Source organism: Heptranchias perlo, chromosome 20 (assembly GCF_035084215.1).
Source record: "Heptranchias perlo isolate sHepPer1 chromosome 20, sHepPer1.hap1, whole genome shotgun sequence".
In the NCBI taxonomy this organism is placed as follows: domain Eukaryota; kingdom Metazoa; phylum Chordata; class Chondrichthyes; order Hexanchiformes; family Hexanchidae; genus Heptranchias; species Heptranchias perlo.
In genome coordinates this window covers 52,328,188-52,344,524 of record NC_090344.1, presented here as the reverse complement: position 1 = coordinate 52,344,524, position 16,337 = coordinate 52,328,188, and the positions used below count along the sequence as shown (strand labels likewise).

Here is a 16,337-nt window from a genome sequence, read left to right as displayed (position 1 = left end):
GGGCGGACAGTGAGAGTCCATGCACTTTATACACTCTGAGGGCGGACAGTGAGAGTCCATGCACTTTATACACTCTGAGGGCGGACAGTGAGAGTCCGTGCACTTTATACACTGTCTATAAGGGTGGACAGTGAGAGTCCATGCACTTTATACACTGTCTATAAGGGTGGACAGTGAGAGTCCATGCACTTTATACACTGTCTATAAGGGCGGACAGTGAGAGTCCATGCACTTTATACACTCTGAGGGCGGACAGTGAGAGTCCATGCACTTTATACACTCTGAGGGCGGACAGTGAGAGTCCATGCACTTTATACACTGTCTATGAGGGCGGACAGTGAGAGTCCATGCACTTTATACACTCTGAGGGCGGACAGTGAGAGTCCATGCACTTTATACACTGTCTATAAGGGCGGACAGTGAGAGTCCATGCACTTTATACACTCTGAGGGCGGACAGTGAGAGTCCGTGCACTTTATACACTGTCTATAAGGGCGGACAGTGAGAGTCCATGCACTTTATACACTGTCTATAAGGGCGGACAGTGAGAGTCCATGCACTTTATACACTCTGAGGGCGGACAGTGAGAGTCCATGCACTTTATACACTCTGAGGGCGGACAGTGAGAGTCCATGCACTTTATACACTGTCTATAAGGGCGGACAGTGAGAGTCCATGCACTTTATACACTCTGAGGGCGGACAGTGAGAGTCCGTGCACTTTATACACTGTCTATAAGGGCGGACAGTGAGAGTCCATGCACTTTATACACTGTCTATAAGGGCGGACAGTGAGAGTCCATGCACTTTATACACTGTCTATAAGGGTGGACAGTGAGAGTCCATGCACTTTATACACTGTCTATAAGGGCGGACAGTGAGAGTCCGTGCACTTTATACACTGTCTATAAGGGTGGACAGTGAGAGTCCATGCACTTTATACACTGTCTATAAGGGCGGACAGTGAGAGTCCGTGCACTTTATACACTGTCTATAAGGGCGGACAGTGAGAGTCCATGCACTTTATACACTGTCTATAAGGGTGGACAGTGAGAGTCCATGCACTTTATACACTGTCTATAAGGGCGGACAGTGAGAGTCCGTGCACTTTATACACTGTCTATAAGGGCGGACAGTGAGAGTCCGTGCACTTTATACACTGTCTATAAGGGCGGACAGTGAGAGTCCGTGCACTTTATACACTGTCTATAAGGGTGGACAGTGAGAGTCCATGCACTTTATACACTGTCTATAAGGGTGGACAGTGAGAGTCCATGCACTTTATACACTGTCTATAAGGGCGGACAGTGAGAGTCCGTGCACTTTATACACTGTCTATAAGGGTGGACAGTGAGAGTCCATGCACTTTATACACTGTCTATAAGGGCGGACAGTGAGAGTCCGTGCACTTTATACACTGTCTATAAGGGCGGACAGTGAGAGTCCATGCACTTTATACACTGTCTATAAGGGTGGACAGTGAGAGTCCATGCACTTTATACACTGTCTATAAGGGCGGACAGTGAGAGTCCATGCACTTTATACACTGTCTATAAGGGCGGACAGTGAGAGTCCGTGCACTTTATACACTGTCTATAAGGGCGGACAGTGAGAGTCCGTGCACTTTATACACTGTCTATAAGGGTGGACAGTGAGAGTCCATGCACTTTATACACTCTGAGGGCGGACAGTGAGAGTCCGTGCACTTTATACACTCTGAGGGCGGACAGTGAGAGTCCATGCACTTTATACACTCTGAGGGCGGACAGTGAGAGTCCGTGCACTTTATACACTCTGAGGGCGGACAGTGAGAGTCCATGCACTTTATACACTCTGAGGGCGGACAGTGAGAGTCCATGCACTTTATACACTCTGAGGGCGGACAGTGAGAGTCCGTGCACTTTATACACTCTGAGGGCTGACAGTGAGAGTCCGTGCACTTTATACACTCTGAGGGTGGACAGTGAGAGTCCGTGCACTTTATACACTCTGAGGGCGGACAGTGAGAGTCCGTGCACTTTATACACTCTGAGGGCGGACAGTGAGAGTCCGTGCACTTTATACACTCTGAGGGCGGACAGTGAGTGTCCGTGCACTTTCTGCACTCTGAGGGCGGACAGTGAGAGTCCGTGCACTTTATACACTCTGAGGGCTGACAGTGAGAGTCCGTGCACTTTATACACTCTGAGGGTGGACAGTGAGAGTCCGTGCACTTTATACACTCTGAGGGCGGACAGTGAGAGTCCGTGCACTTTATACACTCTGAGGGCGGACAGTGAGAGTCCGTGCACTTTCTGCACTCTGAGGGCGGACAGTGAGAGTCCGTGCACTTTATACACTCTGAGGGCGGACAGTGAGAGTCCGTGCACTTTATACACTCTGAGGGCGGACAGTGAGAGTCCATGCACTTTATACACTGTCTATAAGGGCGGACAGTGAGAGTCGATGCACTTTATACACTGTCTATAAGGGTGGACAGTGAGAGTCCATGCACTTTATACACTGTCTATAAGGGTGGACAGTGAGAGTCCGTGCACTTTATACACTGTCTATAAGGGTGGACAGTGAGAGTCCGTGCACTTTATACACTGTCTATAAGGGCGGACAGTGAGAGTCCATGCACTTTATACACTGTCTATAAGGGTGGACAGTGAGAGTCCGTGCACTTTATACACTGTCTATAAGGGTGGACAGTGAGAGTCCGTGCACTTTATACACTGTCTATAAGGGTGGACAGTGAGAGTCCGTGCACTTTATACACTGTCTATAAGGGCGGACAGTGAGAGTCCGTGCACTTTATACACTGTCTATAAGGGTGGACAGTGAGAGTCCATGCACTTTATACACTGTCTATAAGGGTGGACAGTGAGAGTCCGTGCACTTTATACACTGTCTATAAGGGCGGACAGTGAGAGTCCGTGCACTTTATACACTGTCTATAAGGGTGGACAGTGAGAGTCCGTGCACTTTATACACTGTCTATAAGGGCGGACAGTGAGAGTCCGTGCACTTTATACACTGTCTATAAGGGTGGACAGTGAGAGTCCGTGCACTTTATACACTGTCTATAAGGGCGGACAGTGAGAGTCCGTGCACTTTATACACTGTCTATAAGGGCGGACAGTGAGAGTCCGTGCACTTTATACACTGTCTATAAGGGCGGACAGTGAGAGTCCGTGCACTTTATACACTCTGAGGGCGGACAGTGAGAGTCCGTGCACTTTATACACTCTGAGGGCGGACAGTGAGAGTCCGTGCACTTTATACACTCTGAGGGCGGACAGTGAGAGTCCATGCACTTTATACACTCTGAGGGCGGACAGTGAGAGTCCGTGCACTTTATACACTCTGAGGGCGGACAGTGAGAGTCCGTGCACTTTATACACTGTCTATAAGGGTGGACAGTGAGAGTCCGTGCACTTTATACACTGTCTATAAGGGTGGACAGTGAGAGTCCATGCACTTTATACACTGTCTATAAGGGCGGACAGTGAGAGTCCGTGCACTTTATACACTCTGAGGGTGGACAGTGAGAGTCCGTGCACTTTCTGCACTCTGAGGGTGGACAGTGAGAGTCCGTGCACTTTCTGCACTCTGAGGGCGGACAGTGAGAGTCCGTGCACTTTCTGCACTCTGAGGGCGGACAGTGATCTGTGCAGCGCGCGGTTCCCCGCCGCTGCCGTGGCGACGGTCGGTGAGGTCACAACGCGGCGTGCGCGCGCCGTGAGTGGTGCGTGCGCGCTCTCGGGGACGGTTGGTGGGTGAGAGGTGGAGGCGGGTGAGTGTGGAGGGGCGCGGGGGACCGGGGACCGGGGACCGGCATCAGCCCCCGCCAGGGGGGAGACACACACTCCCTCAGCGCTCAAAGAGGGGGCCCCGCTTCGGCTGCGGTCCGCGGTCCGCGGTGCTTCTCCTCCCGCTCAGGCCGCCGAACATGGATGTTGCTTTCTGCAACCTGTCACCATAGTGACACGGACACAGACCCTGTGCAGGTCGGGGCAGGGGGCAGGGGGTAGGGGGCAGTACCAGGGCACCAGGCGCCGGGGCCATGGCAAGGGGCAGGGCCAGTGCCAGGCTCAGGGCCAGGAGCAGGGCATCAGGCTCAGGGCGCCAAACTCAGGGCCAGGGTGCCAGACTCACGGCCAGTGCCAGGGCAAGGGGGCAGGGTGCCAGACTCATGGCCAGTGCCAGGGCAAGGGGGCAGGGCCAGTGCCAGGCTCAGGGCCAGGGGCAGGGCATCAGGCTCAGGGCGCCAAGCTCAGGGCCAGGGTGCCAGACTCACGGCCAGTGCCAGGGGCAGGGCCAGGGTCAGGGTGCCAGACTCACGGCCAGTGCCAGGGGCAGGGCCAGGGTCAGGGTGCCAGACTCACGGCCAGTGCCAGGGGCAGGGCCAGGGTCAGGGTGCCAGACTCATGGCCAGTGCCAGGCTCAGGGCCAGGGGCAGGGCATCAGGCTCAGGGCGCCAAGCTCAGGGCCAGGGTGCCAGACTCACGGCCAGTGCCAGGGGCAGGGCCAGGGTCAGGGTGCCAGACTCATGGCCAGTGCCAGGGGCGGGGCCAGGGTGCCAGGCTCAGTGCCCCTGCCAGGGGCAGTTCCAGTCTCAGTCTCAAGCTCAGGCTATGTCCCGTGAAGCATTCTCAGCAAGAGTGAGAGAAGGTGCATCCCAGTTAGATACCTGTAGCTCTGGTTGTGACAGAGTCTGTCCCCAAAACGTCTTTGACTGACCTGCTGTTTATTTCCAGCACTTTCTGTATTTATTTCAGATTTTTTTCTTTTTATATAAACACTTTGAGCTGTGTCTTATATTTTTTTCTATTTTCTTCCCTCCTCTCCAGAAAGCGCTGACAGATGCTGGGTTATAGTTTCATGAGCAGAACACAGGTGCCTATTCATGTGTGATCCTAGACAGTGGAAATATTTGACCATATTACAGGACATTACAGCCACCGCTGACTCTACCCTCACCCAAGGTCCCCATGCTCACACTTTGCAGGATAGTGGGCCATTCAACTGACTTTTTTTTCCCCTCCCTCACTCAGGGATGTTGGGACCTGTGTCACACCCAACTGCTGCTCCGGCTCAGATCAGCTAACTGAGCACAGATTGGACCTGGGACCTTCCAGATCTATGTGTCTCCAAAATGAGTGTTTGCATACCTGCTGAAATATACTCCCTGCATGCTGAGCGACCTAGTCAACAGCTTGGGTGGAACCTGGCAGTGTCTGGAGGACGTAGAATCCGTGTTTAAAAATAGATTGAAGAAGCAGTAGGCCCACATACTTCGGGTAACAGCAGCTTGGCATGTTAATTCTAGTAATAAAAAGTCAGATTCTGTAAAATCTTACAAGAGCCTTCATCAGAAACGTTCAGAGTTCTGATGTAGGGACAATACCCAAAATGTTAACTTGCATTTCTCGTTTGAGATGCTGATGGACCTGGTATGTATTTCCAGCATTCACTGTCTTTATTCCTATAACACCTTTGTTGCCATGAAGTTTTCTGTGTAGGTAATTTAAGTAACTGGGAGCATTCAGGTCTGTTACTATTTTGAAATATGGATGCACAATGCTCTGTATAGGTGTTTTGTCGAGATAATGGATTACACGGTGATGATCCACTCGAGCTTTCACTTCTTCAGTACGTAATAATCTGAGCCCCGTCATTGAGTGAGGTTCATTTATAGATACCTCTTCTAGTGTACAGTGCAAAGGGACAGTGAAGTTTCAATTCAGCTATTTTAGTTTTTGTGGCATGCCTGTGTGAGGTTTTCTGTGCCTGTATGATCACAGAGCCAGTGATTAGGAATTGGATGCACACTAAGAGGATCTCCTTGGCTTAATATCTTTTCTGTTTGGTTGATGGAACAGCTTCCTGTGAATGGGGTTCTTTTAAAATAATCTGAGACTAAATTTTACTTCATTTAACCCTATCGCCATATCCTTCTATTCCTTTTTCCCTCATGTACTTATCTAGCTTCCCTTCAAATGCATCTATGCTATTCGCATCAATCACTCCAAACGGTGGCGAGTTCTATTTTTTAACCACTCTCTGAGTGAAGAGGTTTCTCCTGAATTCCCTATTGGATTTATTAGTGACAAGGTAGTAAATCCAATAATGTAGATACAGAGAATCTATTTCCTTTGGTGGGAAAATCCAGCACAAGGTGGCATATTCTTAAAATTAGAGCTGGGCCATTTAGGTGTGAAATCAGGAAGCACTTTTTCACACAAAGGATAGTGGAAATCTGCAACTCTCTTCCCAAAAAGGTGGTGGATGCTGGGGGTCAATTGAAATTTTCAAGACTGAGATCAATAGATTTTTGTTAGGGAAGGGTATTGAGGATATGGAACAAAGATGGGTAAATGAGTTGAGGTACAGATCAACCATGATCCAATTGAATGGCGGAACAGGTTTGAGGGGCTGAATGGCCTCCTCCTGTTTTTATGTTCCTCCTTTCCCTCGTTTTCAATCAAACTGTTTTGACATTGCTCTGTTACAGTATTGTCAGCAAACAGGATGTCTGAGGGCCCCTCCAAGATATGTGGTCCCATTCCACCGGACCCAACACTGTTCCCAGAATTCTACCGGCGTCCAATGTCAGGTGAGACATTATTTTGTGCCTGTTTTTAGGGTGAAATGCTTTCATTTTACTTTTACATTCTTGGTTGAATTCCCCAGTCTGATCTGGGAGGGCACAAAGCAGAAGCCAGGTGATCCTGCATGGCAAGGGGGAATTTGGCCACCTGGGATTGGTGTGTGGCACAAAGGTGTCTGAAAGAGAGAAGTGTGCAAAAGGAATGAGAATTAAGTCTTTCTTGTGCTGTTGTTTTGCAAGCGGAGTGATTGTACAGATACATTACAATCGCAGACACCTCGGAGAGAGCTGCAGGCTGGAATCTAATTGAGGGGTTCAGATCTTTTAGGTATACAATAATTGGATACCTAGGAGTGATTAAGGCAGAGATTTAGTCAAGTGCGAGATGAAATTAATTAGGTGAGTGAAGATGCGTAGTCTTTAACTATTACCCAAATGTTGAAACTTTTATGGTACCTGATTAATAATTGATACGGTTTTAATATTTTACTTGTAATTTTATTCCGAATTGTGCTTTTGTTTGAGTTTATACCATTGATATACGATGATCACACAGGATGACTGAGGATTGTACAGAGATAGTCTGTAATAGATTACCAGTTACTATCCTATCCAGGATATATTATATAGAGGATAAGTGATCTCGGAGTATGTGATAAGACTCTTAACGCACTCAAAAAAGCTTGAAGGTTATCTTGAAGCTTGATGATTTTAATGATTGCTGAACTCTGAATATTACAACCTTATCACAACATCCTAGGCACTGTGTGATTTGACTTTGGAGAAGGAGCTCCTATCTGTAGTCCATGTTGTGAGCCAACTTTACTCAAGGTGGCACTGGGGCTGCATCACTGACCTCAGTAAATGTGGCTCAAGAGGGGAAGAGGTGGCCAGGGTTCTCATTCCTGGTCATTGCTGCTGGAAGTTTGCATGACTGGATCTAAGATCAGCTCAGTGTGAGGATCCCCACAGCTGAATGACCAATTTACTGGCTTCCATATTGTCTTTACTAATAAGTGCATCTAATTTTTTGCTTTCTGTTTTTGTCTGCAGCTCGGGGAAGGTTAGAAGGGAATAGCCTTAAGCTCGACTTCCTCTCAGGACCACTAGCTCCGGATCCCACCTTGTACCCTTCGTGCTACAGTGCCCGTCTGTCGCAGCCAGCTCCTCGTATACGTTCCAATGCCAGAGAGATCCTGGAGAGAGGGCAAAAGGGCTCTGTTGGTGTACTGCTGCAGTTGGAAGGAGTGTCACTGCACAGGGAGCTATCACCAAAAAGTAAATGGACCCTTATATTGCTCAGTTCCTTTCAGGGAATGATGTTACTGATGGATCGGTATCCATTAGGATTGGAATCTGCAGCCTCTTGTGCTGAACTGCTTAACTGCCTGGACAGCTCCATAAATGAGAAAGCAAATCAAAACATAAAATAACATTCTGTGATTGAGCAGAGATATTTTATTGGTATGCTTTATTTTGCCATAAGGAGTCTTGGCAGCCATCGTTCTGATGCTTGGAGTTTAAGCTGGTCTTTCAGTTTAAGCTGGCTGGATTCCATATGTTTCTGAATTGCTTGGAATCTGAGACCGCTTGTAGTGGATCTCAGAGCCAGTTTGAGAGTGGTCATTTCAAGATGTTTTCGGTGGCGAGCGTACATACTTGACTCCGATTTCCATTAGAAACAGTATATCTGCCTCTTTCTCAATCACTGATCTGCAAGGTCGCCAGCACTTAACATGAAAATATTTGTAGAACTCAGAGTGAAGGACAGAAATCATTGCCTGGTTTGTTAATTTGACCAGGCAAATCCGTAGGCCTCCTGCTGGCCCTCTCCTTTCTTCCTTGCTTGCTAGAGAATCTGGACACTTGGACTCCATTTCACAGGGATCTTGTTTCTCCATAGAGAAGGAGCCGAGGGATTACGAGAAGGAGAACGTGAGGCGAATGCGTGAGATACAGAAGAAATGCAGGGAGAAGGACCAAGAGCGAGAGCTGGGTGGCCCAAAGCCCGTGAAAGCGCTGTGGAAGTCCCAGAAATATGAATCCGTTCCTTCAAAAGTGATAGCACAGTTACAGGTAGAGACTTGGGGTAGTTATGAGGACAAGACTTGACAGACATTCAAATATTAGGATGGGCTGCCCAATGTCTAATGGGCAAAAGCATGATCTGATGTAGGACTAAGGTGTACAAACCAGAACAGGGTAGATGCTTGGTTTTGTCGAAAACTTAATTACCTATTATACACAATGCATTAACTCCAAACACTTAATTCAGACAAGTAAGAATTTATTAAGAAACTTGTACAAGTTGGAAGCTGTGTCCAAACAATGGTTGGAACCACCTCTTCGCTGAGCAGATGAAATGGTTAACTTTTATACGGTTCAATTTGTAATGTCTGTCCATCATAGAATATGGGCGTACATGTACACTCTCATTGGTCAAGTGGTTAGTCAATCAAAAATAGGGAACCCAACCTTTTCGGTTCCCATGCCTGTTCAACATCACGAGACAATGTCTAGGGGAAAGTGGCTTTCCCCTAAGAAAGTGTTTTTATTATCAGTTTTGTACTCAGTCTCAAGGCTATATGGTCATTCATTTCTGCTAGTCAGACAGTTATCTCATAAGCAGACAATAGCTCTTCTGTGTGTCTTTGCTGGGAACCGAACATAAGCGTTCTATTGTATTCAGCTGGTCAGCTAACATGGTCAACTTATTCCATCATGCTTTGCTTCTTTTATGGTTCAGTATTTCTACATTAATATGGTCAGCTTTATGGTTTAAGTGTATTAGAAAGTCAATTTAGTCAGTCAAAGCTTATAGTTTTCCACAGTTTGTGTTGAGTTAGCTGATCTCAGCCAATGATTGAGGTGCCCCTAAGATAGGGAGGGGAAAATGCATATGTGTGGGTGTTAAATGAGGACAGGATTGGACTTGGTTCTGGTGCTTCCAGAGGTCAAAAAGGTAGTCAACACTCACTGACTAGATTTGCTCATGAGGAATGGCCACTTCAATGAGGCTGGTGCCTTTTTAAAAAAAAAATCAGTACCGAGTGTGTTTAGGAGAGAAAATTGGCAAAATCAGGATGAGGATCGCTGGTAGAGGTGAACTACTTTAACGGCAGTACAGTCTTGTTTAGAAAACAGAAACAGGAAAAGCTGGAAATACTCAGCAGGTCAGGCAGCAGCTGTGGAGTCAGTCAACTTTTTAGGTTTTAAGACCCTTCCGCATGACCTTAAGGCCTGAAAAGTCAACTGACTGACTTCTGTTTCTCCACAGATGCTGCCTGACCTGCTGAGTAGTACCAGCATTTTCTGTTTGTGATTTCACATTTCCAGTGTCTGTAGGATTTTGCTTATTTTTAATAGTGCTTTTAGTGTGGTTGTTAATAGCAACTAAATTACTCTAAACGTGACACCATAATTCTTTGGCTGTTTACTGGCCATGAAAGTGGTGTAAAATGTTCATTGTTAAGTTTAGAAAATATTTTTAATATTTGCAAACTTATTTATTGATGTCTCTCAATTCTCTATTTTATAATGTTATGTTTTAAAACCTGTTGGTCAGTGAACAGACATTTTGTGTGCTGGTTTACCCCTGTATTATCATCATGGGGTGCAGGAAAGCTTTTCCATCCATAGTGCCACTGCAGGGAGAATCCTCCACAACTGTCTGAAGAACAGTCCTAAAATGCAGGAACAAAGAGACGAAGTAGCAGGTGTAACTTCTGTTTTCCCTTTTTAGATTATGTGGTCATTTGATGAATGCAGTTTTTATTTTTAGAAAGTGAGCTAAGATTACTTAAGCATAGCTAAAAATGCCACATGGCGGTCAAATGGGTTCCCTGCATACCAGGATTGTCACCCTGGCCTGCATCCCTCCACCTCCTTAATTTCCGCAGCAGGATGAGAGAGTGGCAGAAACTGAATCTAGATTTTCTAAAACAAATGCAGGAGGCATTCGCTGTTTTGCACTTTTGGTCAATTACCTGGTCACAGAGCATGGGCTGGGTTCCTGACATGTGGCAGCAATTACTGGGGCAGGTTGCAAACTCGCAGCATTTTCCAAAGTCTGACTGATTTCTTTTCCATTTTAAACTGTTTGATGCTGTTTATCCTCAGGAGAGTTCATCCCCCAAACATTCGGAGAGTCAGCACTATCTTAAAGCACATTCACGATGTGGGACTGGAGTATGTCCGAAACGATCCTCGTCACCAAGCCCACCGAAGCCAGAGACTTGTGCTGAACCAGTAGAGGATGCCAACACAGAGGTGAGTATAGACTTGGACAAAATTCACCTTCAGCACCTACATTACAACAGTGACTACGCTTCAAAAGTACTTCAATGGCTGTAAAGCTCTTTGGGTCATCCTGAGGTCGTGAAAGGTGCCATATAATTCCAAGTTCTTTCTTTCTGCACCTACTGAAGTGTCAATTCAGTTTTTCTTTCAATTTCTCCCACAGTGTTTTAAATGTAACAATTTTGTGCTGATCAAGGTGAGGGGATATTCATACTTGGGATCTAAATACCAATTCAATGCCCAGAATGTATCTGGCAAGCCTTTTATGGAGCCATCATGCTCTGCCTGTAAATGTTCTGTTGTGTTACTGATAAAGTCAAAGGTAATTCCTTATCACAATTGCCAATCTCCTTGTTGTTTTCTATTCAAGATTCAAGTCAGAGGTGTTAATGTAGATTTTGTCAGGCACAATGCACAGAATGCAAGGAGAATGCCAGTGCGACGCTCCAAATCTCTGCAGTCACTTGCTGACGTGCTGGAAAGGAAAGCGAAAGTACAGCAGGAATACATAAGCAAGAATAAAGGACAGCTACCACAGTAGTAAGCATGGATTATTGTGGAATTATGGGACCTAACCAACCCCTTTTCTTTTTCCTCTTCCACTTCCATGTTGATGTTTTATTTAAAGCAGTCCACCACATATACAACTATTGGTGTACTAGCTAGTTTTCATTCCAGAGATTTTCCCTTTCTCACCTTGAGTCTCCAATCTCTGTCTCACCATCAAAACCTTTCACATCTCCATTTTACCAATACTGCTGTGGTCAATGTTCCCCTGAACTTTCTTGTTCCTTTATAAGATCCAAATCTGCTGTCTTACATGCTCTTCCACCTCCCTGCGTCCTCACTGTGTTGAAATCAACGTTTATTGCAGCTGCTTTCTCTATCTCATTCATTCCCACGACCTCAAACTGTGGAACTCCTCACCTCCCTCAGGCTTCCCTTCCTTCTACAGTCTACAGGCTTTTAAAACTCGCTTAATCACTAGTTGCTGATTTATCTTGTCTTCTCTTTTACTAATTTTAACCTTGCTGGTGTCCTAGTCTGGGCCTTGATCCTAGTTTGAAAGACAGAACACTTAGTTGACATTCCCTTCCTTTCAAAGTTAAATTGTCGAATTGCACGCTTTGCTTGTTCTTTTCTCTCTTTTAACTGTAAATTTTCCATTTTCCTGGTTTTCCATTGAGAATATCTAATTTCTGTTTTCACTGTTTCCAGTTTGATTGAACGGAGGAATCAGTGGAGAAAAGAAGCGGAGGAACGACGGAAAAACATCCCTGATCCCAGCATGCCTCCTGGCCACACGAGGATGCCGGAGAACGAACGGCTGGATACACTCAATTCCCTTCAACAAAGTACGTGTGATGTGCTCTCCCTGCTTCAGAGAATAATGTTTGTTAATCAATCTGTATCTTTTCAGGGAATTTACAGATATGGATTAAGACTTGTAGATAATTGCTGATTATTCTGGAATTTGGTAGTTGTAGAATTTAGTTCCATTTGACTCCAGATCTGAAGTGTGATAGCCTAGTAGTTACAACACTGGAGGGTTGGACTCCAACAGAAGCCTGAATTTGAATATCCCCAACACCCTCAAAAGAGGATAGGCTTTGTTACTCTTAGGCAGTGGCACTGATGGAGTTTGTAGCGATTATAAGGGACTTGCTGTTCTGCTGTCCTGACCAAGGACTGTGTTAATGCAGGTGGTGTGGGGTCCATCAAATGCTGCCAGCTTGGCACTGCCCCGATGTTATTGGGAGTTGTGGGCACAATATCTGCATCATAATGTACATAGCTGGGTCATATTGCACATGCTCAATGCCGCTTGTGAGTGAAAGTTGGGGGCTATCATTACTGGCATCCTACTGTTTGAACTTTTTGTTGGGAGATTCCTGTGTGAAACCCATGGATTTAATAGTCACATTTATATCCCTTTTCATATTGTCGTACTGATTAATTCTTGACAAAGTTATAAAAGGTAGGTAACAGTTTCTCCTATTCTAGCTTCACATCCGGATGAACATATAAAGCTGAAATGGCTTTGTGAGTTTGGCTCGTCTTACAGACTTGTTGTGGATACACCTTTGCAAATAATGATTTTAAGAGCAAAACAGTGCATGCAGTTTGCAAGCCATACTGAAATAAGTGAAACTGTTTGGAAGGTTCTGAAAAAACAGAATGCAAATGCATCAAACCACCCTATTATTTATAATAATACTATTTCAAGGATTCTACCTAAAAAAATGCAACCTAGAAAAGAGAGCACAGCGGCATTGCGGTTGGTGTAGCAGTGTTTTGTAATTTGGAGGGGTAGGAAGTGATTTGTACCTTCCATTCCCTGTGTGGCAATTCCCTGAAGTCAGCCGTGCCTGCAGTGGGAAGGAGTGAGGAGGGCAGGGGGAAGAATTGGATTAAAGAGCAGCTCAACTTGGGCTGCTAACACAGCAGTCAGTTACCAGGTAACATTTGGAAAACCCTTATAGCTACTTTGAAAGAGAATGGAATGTCATGTGGAGACAAAAAGCAATACAGAATTATCTTTTCAGCTTTTCAAAATTCTGTCTTTAGACTATGAAATCTCTTTGTCGTTGCTATAGCTGTGCCTGATAATCTCCCTTCTGTTGAGGTTAATTTTATGAGAGGCCTGTCTTCCCTTTTTCCACTTCTGACAAAGAATCTTTTCAGATGCTGTTAGACCTGTGTCTTTCCAGCATTTTCTAAGGAGTGTTGTCGAGGGAAGACATTGTAAACAGGTTTTGAGCCATTTTGTAATGATTATTGGATTGCACAGAAGTCTGGTCATTGAAATATGTTATTAACTGTGCATTACCTGCTCACGTGGTTTAATCTGCCTCCCCCAGCCCAACAGCAGCTGACTAAACAATTGCTGATGTTCCCTGTACAAGTGGATACTATTGGCATGCGGAATAGACGCACTGACCTTGAGAAGAAGCTGGCGGAGATTGAAGAGGCCATCAAAATCTTCTCGCGGCCCAAAGTTTTCATCAAGATCAATGACTGAGCAGCTCAGAGTGAGGTAAAATCTAGGCTGTAGCAACGTTTCTTGTGGGAGGGTATTATTTATTGTTTGAGATAACATTTTTGATCAAGATGGTTACAATGTGGAGGGGGGAGAAGAGAGTTGAGGTGTGTAATATCAAAGCTGAATCAACAGTTACACCACATGTAATTGTTTAAAATCCAAGGTTGGAGGAAGATGAAAATGATCTCACTGCTTCCTAAGTGGCTCAGTTGATGCCAAATGGTCCTGAAGGTCTCGGGTTTGATCCATGGTCTATGCTGCGTTAGCAGTAGAGGCATTACAATTGACCACACCGTCCTGAGCCAGGAAGGAGGAAATTGGGCAGGGTTCTATTCCTGACAGCTTTATAATGACCCATTGGAATTGTGTGTCTATGGATGCTGGGGAAAGATAGGATTGAGCTTGGCTGTGATGCCCCCTCCCCCTCTCCCAGTCAGTCACTGCTCATTGTTGAGGCTCGAGTTGAAGAATTCCCATTTGGGGAGATGCTGGAGGATGATCAGCACCCATGTAACCGTACCCCAGTAAGGAACCAAGGCTTTGAGGAAAGAACTGGCACTGGGTTAAGGAGGGTGAAAATGGCCTGTGCCAGTTGGGTTGACAGTTTCCTCCCCCTCATTCTTCTGTTCTTAGTTAACGTTCTGTTTTCTGAAATAATTATTATTCAATAGATAAGATCTATCAGGCAAATATTTGAATCTGTCGGCAGCATGAGAGATAGAATAAACAGTTGTGACAGGGAATGTTTGAAGGTTTTTCTTCAGCTCTTGATTTCTTTTACTTTTTGAAAACTGAGGATATTTTATTATTTCTGCTTTTAGAAAACTGAATCTCCTCTCATTGGTTGCATTATATAGACAATTGGAATCCTTTACTACAGAAATAGGATATCTTACGAGTGTTACTTAATTACAATAATGTACAACCAGGCTTTGCTGCAATGATCAGGCTTGTGGTAAAACCTGCAATACAGTCAAATAATCTAAATCACAGAGGTCCATCAAGTGGCAAATGGCAGGTTTGCATCAGTGCGATTTTTGGGTGCTGAAATAACAGCTTCAGAGCCTGCCTTACAGTTTGCGAGAAAGTAAGCTCATGTCTCCATGGGTAATTACAATGCATGGTATAATATGGAGGTGTACAGACTGGGGAGGTTTCTGCTGTACAATAAAAACAGAAAGCTCTGGATATCGACAGCTGATCTGTCAACATCTTAACAAAGAAAAGATTTTTTTCTTAAAATTGCTGTGATCAGTTACCTGATCACTGGGGCACTGCAGTTGGATTTAACGTCCCTTGGCAAGTGAGGGGAGATCATTTCTGATTCTGATCCCTATCCGGTGACCTCTGCTGGAAGGTGCATGTATGGATATTGGGTTAAGATAGAATCAGGCTTGGCTAAAATGCCCTCCCCGTGGGTGAATGGCTCACCATCGCTCGATGTCTAATCTCACTCATGAAGCATAGCCATTTGAGTGAAAAGCTAGAGGACTCCTGCTATTTGTAGAATTGTGCCTCTTTATAATTTACTGCCTTCAGGAGAGGATGACAGGAAAGGTAAAAATATTGGCAGGAAATTATTTTTAAAAAGCCTGCCATTTCATGTCTCCATGATTAGAGAGATATTTATAGAAGGTGAAGATACAACATTATGATTTCTGCCCAAGATACTGTCTGAATTATCTTATCCCAACTCTGCTGGATTTTGTTTCTTTATTTTTAATGCAGGCTATTAGCTGAGAAGCTGCTTGATGCCAGCAACTGAGCTGATACTACTTGGGGCCAAGACACACCTTGATTTCTGAGTCTGTGTTGCTAACTTCTCCTACAAGTGTGTAAATAAATAAACTGTCAGAATATTTTAGATATCAATGTAATGAAATATTAATTTTGTAATAGTAATGCTTTTTATTAAATAAATTAGCTTTTGAAACAAAAAGTAAGTTTTCATTCTTTCAGCACTAGAATATTTAATTAAGGGAAACTTCTGAACATTCAAAGCATGTTTTCAGGGAGGGCAATGTGTAGTATTATGGCATGACAGTTGATACAAGGGACATCAGCAAAGATCATACAACCACAAACAGCACTGTCTCTCTCTCTCCATCAATACTATTATGTGCGATTGCTCCAGTTGTTTTTCCTAAGCTCCGAATCTTGTTTTTCCTTTTTCCTACATCCTCACGGTGTTGAATTGCGACTCATTGTACCATCTATTACTCTAACTCATTCTTTCCCAGGACCACAAAACTGTACAACTCTTGAGCTGCCTTGGTCTTCTCTCCCTCCCTGTAGACTTTTTACCTATGTTATAACAGTACTTCATTAGCTGTGAAGTTCTTTGGGATGTCCTGAGGACATGAAAGGTACGATATATGGGTACGGTAGCACAGTGGTTATG

At 45.0% G+C, this 16,337-nt stretch overlaps 1 protein-coding gene across 2 annotated transcripts; it reads left to right on the top strand.

Moving 5' to 3' along the window:
* The first annotated feature begins 3,700 nt into the window (after positions 1-3,700).
* Positions 3,701-15,875, top strand: enkd1 (enkurin domain containing 1). 2 transcript variants are annotated; one of them, XM_068001366.1, is made up of 9 exons: positions 3,701-3,777; positions 6,499-6,600; positions 7,648-7,872; positions 8,498-8,670; positions 10,714-10,863; positions 11,264-11,433; positions 12,112-12,248; positions 13,755-13,930; positions 15,665-15,875. In XM_068001366.1, the coding sequence occupies exons 2-8, from the start codon at positions 6,516-6,518 to the stop codon at positions 13,913-13,915; spliced, it is 1,101 nt and encodes a 366-aa protein (XP_067857467.1). In that variant the 5' UTR covers positions 3,701-3,777; positions 6,499-6,515; the 3' UTR covers positions 13,916-13,930; positions 15,665-15,875. The 2 variants fall into 2 exon arrangements, with proteins under 2 accessions (XP_067857467.1, XP_067857468.1); XM_068001367.1 differs by lacking the exon at positions 3,701-3,777 and adding an exon at positions 5,327-5,437.
* The last annotated feature ends 462 nt before the right edge of the window (positions 15,876-16,337 follow it).